Here is an 11009-nt window from a genome sequence, read left to right as displayed (position 1 = left end):
CGCGCGGCGTCGCCAGGGGCCGGAGCGCGGCGTCGGCGAGGCCGGGAGGCGCCGGGCCGTGCGGAGCGGCGGGCGCGCGTTCGCCCGGCAGCGGCACCATGAGCCTGGCCCTCAGGTCGGTACGAGCCGGGCGCCGTCCCGCTTGCCCAGAGCGCGGCCGGCGGTCCCTCGGGAGGTGCTGGCGCAACGCGGGGCGCGTCAGGCCGTGGCGGGGCCTGGGTCAGCGTCGGCCTCCGCGGTCGCGTCTGATCCCTTCGGCGCGGCCGGGGGCGGATCAGGCCCGGCTGGCTGCCGGGAGACAGGAGAGTCCGGCGCGTCTGGCCTTGTGAGGTTCGCTTCTGGGTTGCCTGGTGTGCTTTCTAAAGGCCTGTGAAGAGGCGTGAAGTTAAACTGCTCGGCTTTGTTTTGTTTATAAATTCTGATTTAGTAGCTATTGCATGAAGGAGCCTGGGTTATGAATCCCAGTACCTGGCAAGTTCTTGTCTTCGAGTGTAATTAATACATTTACATGGAAACTGTGATCCTTAATTTTCAAGTCTAAGAACTTCATGTTTAGTATGGTTAAACTACTTACAGAATGGCGTTGAACTGCTTGTATTTGCATATTGCTTTGTGTTTTGATAAATTAATTTTATGATAAATGGGCACTTAACTACCCAGATTTCTTTTTTCAGAAGAGTTCGGTGTTAATCTGCTTTCAGGTTTATGAAAGGGTTTCTTCATCGTAGCTCACAAAATCTGGGCTTCCTGGACCTGAACTACTCTCCCAGTTCTAATTAAGTAGCCAGCTCAAAGTTATTTTAGTCCCTCCAAAAGCTGCAGTAATCCAAAGCCTGTGGATTTGTCTCAACTGGCCTGTTAAGGACATCTTACTCTTTGAGAATATTGTGATTTGAAGCAGGCTCAGCTTCTGCAACTTGCACTTTTCTTGTCTGTATTTACGATTTTTGCTTGAGTGTTTGCTGAAAGCTGAATGTTTAATCTTAGGTTTTGATTAAAATTCGCAATTTTTTAACAAAGAAGGGCATAAAGCAGCTTATTAGAGGGGATTTGAAAAGTTAATCTTGCAAAGTTTTCACTGTTTTTTACTGATCAGTAATCTTTATGCATTTTACACTAGGTGATCCAGCACACATTCTGCCTCTGGCAAAAGGACAAATGAGCATAAAAAGCCTTTTCCTGAGAGTGTAACATAAACTATACAGTAATTTAGGTTAGGAAGGATATACAGGAGTCATCTAATCCAGCTTCCTGATCACAGAAACTTCTACATAAAGCTGGCTGAGGATGCTAAGCACCTTTATAGTTAGGTTCAGAAAATTTCTGATGGTGGAGATTCCTTCCGAGTGGAGCTGTTCTAGCACATCACCACATGCGTTGGGAAAATGTTTCCCCTTAGATCCAGCTGCAGTTCCTCCTCCAGCTGCAGTTTTTGCCCTTGAATTTTGTAGTTACTGTTTCTTGTCCTTTTACTTTGCTTCTCTGAAAATATAAACTTATTCCTAGACCAGCCAAAGAAAACCTTGCTGAAATCTTTGAGCAAAATTTGCTGATTTGGGGGGGCTTGTTTCATGTATATACCAAAACAAAGCAAAAAAAATCTCCAAAACACTGTGTATATGTGGGATCTAAAGGATTTAAAAAACCCCAAAACCCTGCAAGTACCATTTATCTAAGAACTGTTACAGGCAACAAAGCTGATTTGTGGCAGCTGAAGCCAGCTTTAGTGGTCAGACTGTGTGGCCTAGTTTGTCCTCCACTGACCTGTCTGTCCCCAAATATATTTTATTTTTTTAAGCTACATTGTAGAAGCCAGCTGTTTTCATGAGTTGTATGATTTCAGCTGCTAATCTAGTTTGTAACCTCAAGAAGCCTTTTTAACTGGTAGTTTTTCTAACCTCCTTTTTTTTTTGTTACTCCTTCTTATTAACAAAAATGCCTGTGAAGATTTTATATTGGGTGGGGGACTGGAGGTATTATTCAGATTTCACAAGGGAATTGTCTGTTTCAGATGTTACTTTAAAATGGGAATGCAGGCTATTTTAAAATGGGAAAATACTGACTAGGTAAGGTAGTGGTATCTAAAATTATCTTGAGTTTCTTATTGGTGGAAAAGTTATGTACAGTGGCATCTTCCTAGTAGAAATCTGTTACACTATATTTCTTTTTATATAGGAATGAGCTCTCAGCAGATAAAACTAAAAAGAAGAAAAGACGAGAACTGACTGAGGAACAGAAGCAAGAAATTAAAGATGCCTTTGAATTGTTTGATACAGACAAGGATAGAGCAATAAATTATCATGAATTAAAGGTAGAAGTTTTCTTTCATTTAAGCTGTTTTATAGCAGATAATATATCTGTTCCATCGTGAGTTCTTAAGATGCTGCCTGTATCTTTAAAAATTTCCTTCAAGATATCTTGCTGGGTTAAAGGAGCAAGGGAGAAAAAAAAAAAAAAAAGAAATACCAGGAAATACTCCATTGGTATAAGAATAAGCTTTTTTTCCCACTTTTATTTACTTAATGCGGTAACAAAAATTCTGTAGCATTCTAAATAACCCTGGTATAATTGCCCACCAGGAATAAGCTTGGACAGATAACCAAATAGAAAAAACTCTTGAAAAACTGTTTGATTATTTTTAAAGACCTAAAGTTTGGTGTTGGTTTTGGATATGTAGGTAAAAGATGTAAATCAGATTTGTAAATGTATTGACAGCATGCTGGAGCTTACCTGTATTTTTCAAAGGAAAGCCTATGATTTGTAGAAATAAGGTGGGCTTTTTGCTCTTCATGTGGGAGGCTCAGTAGTTGACCTTCCCAAAGAAGGATGTTCCTTGTGATAGCTGTTAGCAGATGGAGTTTAGGATGTCTTTCTGAATAAGGCCTCCCACCTCAAAGTCTACAGAGTAGTAAATGAGGTGTACTAAACTCACCTTAAGGTCTTTTATGCATTTTTGTTTTATATAAGGCATGAAGAACGAAAACTAGCTTTGGAGAGGCCAGTGTTTCAGTCACATATAGGGTGAGATTTTTTTTAAAGAATACCTAATTGAGTGTATTGGCTCTACATTCTGGCTCTACCAAGTAACATGGAGGAGGAAAAAGGTCTTATTTTGACTTAATTTCCTGTTACAGGAGTTTGTTAGGTAGAAAATTCCCCTCTCTTTATTTCAGAGTTCACATATTTTATCTTTGCTGGAAGCCACTGTGACTAGGGTTGGGCTGGCAACTCTCTTGGTTATGGTTATACCTTTTCTGGTTATATTATGCTTTGAATTCCCTGCTGTCATGATTACTTGAAAAGCTCTTTCTTAGCTGTCTAATTAAATACTGTCACTCTGAGGCTAATAACATGAAAGAGCAAAAATACATAAAGAAAAAAACTGTTTATTTCCTTGTCTACAAAATCAGCATATGCCATCAATTTTTTAATAACTACTTCAATGGTTTTCCCTGTGTAGTTAGCCTATATTCATCAGTTTGGAGGAAGTCAGGGTAGTGTGTGCTCAGAAATTGCCATCTAAGGTGAAATGAAAAACTGAATATGGACTCCTATGCTAATGGAAAATCAAAACGCAGGTAGGCTTCTGTGGGTGACTGGAAAAGCAGTTAAAAGTCTTGTAGGACTTGTAAATCCATGGACATCCACACTTCTCTGAAAAATGAAGAATAATTTGCAGAATGATTTTCAGTTTTGTCTTAAAGACAAGATTTTGAATTGGTTTTGAAAATGAGGAATCAATATACTTGTCCTAAGGTGCATTTGGTCCAGTCTATAAAATCCCTGAAAATGCAAAGGGCTTTTTTTCCTCACTGTAACTAGATGTTTCATTTCCTAATAGTAGTTCTAAATGGTTTTAATATCCTCAAGCTCTTTTCCTTTTATTTATTTTATTATTGTTGCTAAACCATTGATATGCTCTTTCTCTCTTGGGCAAGAAGGTAATTACTGAAATTAAAAGGAAAATCTGATAAATCTTTATTTTGATCCTAATCTATGGTTGCTCTTCCATTTTATTCCAAAAGGTGGCAATGAGAGCCTTGGGTTTTGATGTGAAAAAAGCTGATGTCCTGAAAATACTTAAAGATTATGATCGAGAATCAACAGGCAAGATTACCTTTGAAGATTTTAATGAAGTTGGTATGTGTTTGATTGTTCTTCTACCTCTAGAGATACTTAGCCTATAATAGTGAGTACAATTTCAAAGCTGTACTTTGTGGTCTTCTTCAATTATTTATTAAGAAATAGAAGTGAGAGATTTAATTTCATATTTTGCTTAATATAGGTCAGTGGTAAAGGAAGATAAATATTTGTGTTCTGAATTCTTAATTTGATATATAAAGAGAATGATAGCTACAGTATAAAAAGAAGTAGGTTATACAAATCTCTTTCGAGCTTACACAGAGGAATAAATGCTACTTTAAAGTGTAGATGTTCTTGTCTTGGTCATGGATCTCTGTAAGATTCTTCTTCCTGCAGTGGAAAAGGTATTTGGCAATGAATTTCTTTGGAAGACGGTCATACACAGACAAGCAGATAACAGATGTCATATATAAAATAGATGAGAGAAATTGAAGTAGATTCTAAATATTGTTCTGCAAAAGATTTTATCTGTTGACGAAGCTGGTGGAATTAGTTGTGCCTTTCATCTGTAATTTGTGTGTTGTAGAATTTTATGTACTTTGAGTATGTAGTGATCTGCAGAATTTTTAGACCTGATGTTTCTTTAAAGATTTTAGGGGATTTTTTTTACACATAATTTGTGCTTTTGCATACAATATATGTTTACAAAAAAGTAATCCGTGTGAGTTTAAATTCTTAGCTCATTATGTCCATTATGTGTAGTTCAGTATGCTCATGATAGTCCATTTCTTGAAAGTATTATATTTCTGTGCATTTTGTTAAACAAAACACCCAGAACTCCCACTGCTTGCTCTTGGCTACAAATAGCGATCATCTTAATATATCAAAAGAATTAGTGATTGAAATATGGCAACAGTTAATTGTTTAACAGTTTAGTACTGGACCAAATGTCTTGTTAATGACAGGTAATATTTTTGTAGTTATATTCCAGGTTAGAGAAAATTATTTTTGGTTCTTTTCTGATTTATAAAGCCTATGTGGAAGTATTAGAAAGAAAATTAGTGTATTGATTTGACAGCAATACTAAGTCTTAAAATTACATCATTGTGCTGTAATATTATATAAGATTAATATACTGTAGTTACCATGCAATTACTTTTTAAAATCCCTGATGTCCATTCCTGTTCATTGTTTCCTTGTTCTGTCCTGGCTATCAATATCGATGGTCATTAAGTGCTGCAAGAAGCCAGGAATATTCTTGTAGAAAGCACAGTGTGTACCTGGGAGGGGATTGGACCTGTTGGAAAACTTGAGTTGAGATAGTGCTGCTATGGTGCCATCTGACCATGAAGCAGAATTAGATATGATATCACCTCTAACAGAAAGACTGGGGAGTTAGATAAAATAGGTTATTGAGATATTAACTGTGAAGAGCTGCTGAATATAGCTGAGTGATTTTTGAACCATCAGTTTCTCTTAATTTAATGTTCAATGAAATATATAAAGATGCAGTTATATTTTATCTTCTGTAGTTTTGTAGTTAGAGACATTTTATTATTTTTCAGTTGTCTTTTTGCGACAAAAGGTAGAATTTTTCAAACTATGTAATACTGTCATGCAGCGCTGTTGTTTTAAAAGAAAATATCTAAATTTGGGGTAAATCTGCAGTTATATAAACTTGGTTACTTTAGTTGGCTTATATGAGCATGAAAAATTCTTCCCTCTCAAGTTTGCTGAGCCACAGCAGACATTTCATCTGCAGTTAGTAGCAAATGGTAAGTGGTTCTTTGTGTGCAAGCAGTGCTGTTGTGATTTTAATGGCTTGATAAAACAAGACGAGCAGGCACAAAGATGTGGGCATACATTGTTTTTGGTTGGTCTGAAGTAATTACTAGAAAAAATATTTCATGGGGCAAGTTTCTATTTTCTGTTGTGGAAACTGGCAAATCATTGTCTTGAAAAGAATAATAAAGGCTGAAGGATCCCTTTTAGGATAAACATCTTGTCATTCATAGCAGCATCCTTTTCATAACCCCTGTGTTTAGTCTTTTTTTTTGTTTTCAGGTTTGGGGGTGTGGGATGTGGTTGGTTAGTTGGTTATGGGGGCTTTTAGTGTTAGTGTGGTTTTATATTTAAAAGAGAGGTTCCATGTGGATGTTTTTCTTCCCTTAGTGTTTCAGTGTTCTCCCCAGCTCAAAATTCTATCCTGATAAAAACATATAAAATAAAAAATGTTCACACCTTCATCTGAAACGCTAATGGTGGTTTTTTTTCTGAAAATTTGGCATTTTGAAAGAGAGACATCCCGTGTATACTTTTAATTCCTGTTGGAAAATGTGTGGAAAGTGTGACTGTGTCTGAACTGCCATGCAGCTTTCCACTGCAACAGTTATTTCCCAAAGAGGACAACTCAGCTTGGAAAACAAAGGTGAGAAAGAGAGGTCAGACAACAGCCAAACAAATACACACATTAAGTTCTGTAGAAATGTAAGTACAGGTGAAATCAGACGTGTGTTCTTCCTATTGTCTTAGTTTGCAAAGGTCATTCTGAGTTTACCAGAGCTTTTTAGTCTAACTTACGTATCCTTCCTGCAGTAACAGATTGGATATTGGACAGAGACCCACAAGAAGAAATACTCAAGGCATTCAAATTATTTGACGATGACGACTCTGGTAAAATAAGTCTGAGAAACCTGCGCCGTGTTGCTAGAGAATTGGGTGAAAATATGTCTGATGAAGAACTGCGGGCTATGATTGAAGAATTTGATAAGGATGGAGATGGAGAAAGTATGTGTTGGCAAATAAAACACCATGTCATCTTGTTCTTAATTTTGTTCCCTTTTGAGGTGTTATTTTGTTGTCAGAATATTCTCTTTAATTTTCTTCTAGATGACTTTCAAACATAATTTAGCTTGCAGATAATGTCGACAATTGCTTTTGACAGCTATTAATCCTGGAATCTAAGAATTGAGTTTATTTACCACCAACTCTTATTCTGTGTCTATTAAAAGATGAGTGAAAGTGTAGCTGAAGGTAGAAGTAAGAGACTCTGTGTACCTACATTACATTTTTATTTCCTTATAAACCAGTAAAAGTATTAAAGTGCTGAGAGAAAGTCTTTTGATCACTTAATATGTCTTAAGTGGCGATATGTCGTTATTGTGATTTCAGAGTTTGATATGGAGCATTAAGCTAATGAATCGTACTGGAAGTAGCCTGGATCTATTTAGTATCAGCTTGGCTGGCTCTTTAACATACTTCTGAGTCTTGGAGTGCTGAAAAGCATAGTGTGAAAAATGGCTCTGCAACTGACAAGGTCCATACAGATTAGGCTGCAGAAGGGATTTACTAGGTAGATAAAGAATGAATTAGCAAATCAAGTTTGATACTATAAATGTTAAATCACTGTGAACACTGAAACTTAAAAGCGTTTTTCATTATCTTCAAAACAACCTTATTTTTACATCAGAAACCTTAATACCTGGATTTCAGGAATCACTCATTTAAGACCTTGTACCTAAAGAGTGTATCAGTCCATCAAGCACTGTTCTTATAGGGTGGTGACTCATGTCAGAGATTTCACTAGCATGTCATCAGTTTTTCCTGTGACAATGATATTTATATTTGTGAGCATCTGTTGAACTCAAAACTCACATGTACTAGTGGAAAAAATTGTGTTGTCTGCCTTTTGACAGATAGTCTTCTGTGCTATTTGACATAGGTATTACTTTTGAAAGTCGTAGCTGTAGATGTTAGTGAATGTAGAATTCTTTGTGCAAGTGTGTTTTGTCATGTGTTGATCTCCTGGAGCTCCCAAAAGAGATGCCAGAATTGTGGATCAATATTCTTTTGTCTCATTGCTGTTTGGGTACTACAAATGGAACATAGCTTCTTTCAGGAAAGTTATTGAGTCCTACTTATTTTGTGTCAGTGCTACATTTTTTTAAATCAAATTGATCAGCTGGCTCTGTTTCCTTTTATTCAGTCATCCATTCATTGTCTTTGTTAGAGCAATCAAGCAGAAGATTGAATATGGAAGATTAACAGCATAATGTTTGTGTCTGATACTGTTTATCCTTAAGGTTCTGTGTGATTTTTGTTCTTTAAAGAAAACTGAGGCTGTTCCTAGCTTTTTAAAAGATTGATTCTGAGAAAGTAGATTATCCTATGAATCACTAGTTTAATTTGTCTTCAAACACCTGGGTCACATGGCAAGATTATCCTTCTTTTCCTGCCCTCAAAAACAATCTGAAACTGTTAATTGTTAGCATTTTTTTGATATGTCAAATACAGAAATAATACCACTTTTGGTTTAACACCTTTATTACATTTGAGAGATTGTTTTGCTCACAGTGAAATAAGGTATCTTGTATGGTACTTAGGTTACATGAAGCCTTATGTTCCCAGCAAAACCACTAATCTCTACTGGTAGGCTATACACAGATTTCTGTAAAAGGAAGTATATTTGAATTATTTTTGTTTCCCTTAAATATGTAAATAATCTTATTTTGGTATTCCTGGGTTTAATAATTACTTCTGGTTTTGAGCACATCTAACTTTAGAAACTCCATGGTGTCAGTTCATACAGTTTTGATCACCTTCTGTGGATGCAATTGTAGGAAACACGATCCAGTCTCATGTCTTGGATTTTGGCACAGTATTAAGAGAAGTACCTATCACTGAAAAAAAACCACCTTAAACTCTCAAGATTCTAATTCAATGTTATTATCTTTATATTAGCTGTGATTCTAGTTTGTTCTTTTATGATTACCAGTGTTACAGAGTTGAGGGAAATCTAATGCCATGAAAAAGCTTCTGTTTTCATGTGCTTAACATGTGAACAGATCCTGCATCTGAAGAGATTTAGCTGGGATTACTTGGGTTACTGGGAATTGTAACTGCACTGCTTTTTGAGGTCTCTTTTAATATTCCAAAATTTGTTTGTCATTATAGTATTGTATTTCCACTTTGCATAATGGTTTCAGGTATGTTGTAAACCAGAGAATATTTTTGAATTTGTGCTGTTATGTATTGTTACTGTGATAAAACTCTGGATATGCTTTTAAAGTCATACAGCAATGGTATTTTTGTGTCTTAGAACTAGATGTAGTTATGTGATGGACTGGTGTTTCAGAGCATAGGGCCTTAAGCTAGACTAAATCTACTTATTTCCTGGTTTTTTACATGCATCACAACAGGACATATTTTGGTTTTTTGATTTCTTTTATTCTTTAACATATTGAATTTCTTTAATTTTCTTCTAGGTGTGAATGTAGTTCTTTCTTTGCAGTTCTTCGCTTAGGAATAGCTTGGGTTTATTGGGTGGGGTGGTAATTGTCAAGGCTTGTATGTGTCTTGTCTTTTCCATACCACCAACTTAGTCTAATCATTCCCCACTACAGTAATTAGTTGCAGAGTGAACATGTTCACTGGTTGACTCTGGCCACTCTTCTAGGGTGACTGTGTTTTAACATATGAGTAAGTATGAGCCAGTACCTCAGGTATAACTTAATGAATGCTAATTAATGTATTCAAGTGCATTTGTGTAAAATTTCTGTTAATTATTAATGAAGAATAATGAAAGTTCAAGTGGGGAAAGGCTCATCAAATGTCTATTTTAAATCTAGCTAATTTATGGAATAATTGCTAAATTATCTCGAAATTTATTTTGTATTTGTATTTGGCACGTGTTACAGATTGGGAATGCTATTGAAATAGCATTGTTTGATCTGTGATGGTAGATTGAACATAAATGTTTTGAATTACAATTTTAAGAATAAAACTGAATTCAGTCATAATTAGCTGAAGTATTGTTGCTTGAGAAGTACTTAATAGAATTTAGATACCATTCTTAACATTTTTATAGACCTTTAATACTATTTTGCATAGCCATGTGTACATACGTTTCTCAGGGGGTTTTTTTTCCTATCATGTTTCACTTTTAGAATATTTTTACTTCCATAATTTGAAATAATATAAGTGATTATAAGTGAGCTAGATTTTGACTTTAGTATTTCACATAATAAAGCTTGCATTCTGACTTCATGTTACCTAAAAAACTTATACAAAACTCCTGTTCTAGAAGCAAACTTGTAAACACTTAACACTTACAGTAATGGATCAGATGCAATAAATTCTAACAGAGAAGTCTTTAAGTAAAGTATTTTATTTTATATTATTTTATTTTACAGTTTACTGTTGTTTGCTGTTTGTCTAATGATTTTCTTTTTTTCCCCTTTTGTTTTTTTTACAGTCAATCAAGAAGAATTTATTGCTATTATGACTGGAGATATTTAGCATTAGAAGAAAAGAAATTAACTCACCAGAAAAGGGAGGAGCTGTTGGCAGCTTCCATTACAATGTTTTGTACTTTCATTTATTTCAGTAGCTGGAGTGGTACAGAAAGTTACTTGTGACAGGACCAAAATAAAAATGGGTTACATGCACTGATAATTCAGTACTTTGCATCATTAAATAATATCACTAGAATAATTGATGTAATATTTTAGAAGTAAGGAATGCTGCATTTCGGAATGTTGGAGTAACTTTGTAAAATAGCATTGTCTCATATTTCTAAATTGTACCATATTATAAGAGCCTTTTGAGATTCTAGACTTTGTGTTAGCATTAGTTGTGCCCTTAGTTTTGATACATAAGTTTTGAAAAAATTCCATTTTAATAAAATGTTCTTTACTACTACTTGAAAGTGTTATTATTGTAGTTCAGTCTGAGCTGAACTAGAAGGGACAATGATTCCGAGATTTTTTTTTTCTTCTTTTTTCCTTTATAAGCTTTTACTTCTACTCTTTTAGATGAACTGCAACATAAAATGAGCGAGCATATGCATCTTTAAAGATGCAATTTATTAACTGTTACCCCAGTATGATAACAAGTTACATGCAACTATGCATGATGATAAACAGATT

The 11009-nt window shown here is 35.5% G+C and overlaps 1 protein-coding gene across 3 annotated transcripts; it reads left to right on the top strand.

Annotated features, from left to right (window-relative positions):
* On the top strand, nucleotides 1–10782 carry CETN3 (centrin 3). Of its 3 annotated transcripts, none has more exons than XM_056513416.1 (5): nucleotides 1–115; nucleotides 2176–2311; nucleotides 4026–4140; nucleotides 6679–6870; nucleotides 10337–10782. In XM_056513416.1, exons 1-5 carry the CDS (start codon nucleotides 99–101, stop codon nucleotides 10378–10380), a joined length of 504 nt encoding a protein of 167 aa, XP_056369391.1. In that variant the 5' UTR covers nucleotides 1–98; the 3' UTR covers nucleotides 10381–10782. The 3 variants fall into 3 exon arrangements, with proteins under 3 accessions (XP_056369391.1, XP_056369392.1, XP_056369393.1); XM_056513418.1 differs by having other exon boundaries at nucleotides 9–330; XM_056513417.1 differs by lacking the exon at nucleotides 2176–2311.
* The last annotated feature ends 227 nt before the right edge of the window (nucleotides 10783–11009 follow it).

The sequence above is a fragment of the Oenanthe melanoleuca genome, chromosome Z (genome assembly GCF_029582105.1).
Source record: "Oenanthe melanoleuca isolate GR-GAL-2019-014 chromosome Z, OMel1.0, whole genome shotgun sequence".
Lineage (NCBI taxonomy): Eukaryota > Metazoa > Chordata > Aves > Passeriformes > Muscicapidae > Oenanthe > Oenanthe melanoleuca.
Note: the sequence above shows the minus strand (reverse complement) of the source record. Positions and strands in the feature narration are given on the sequence as shown.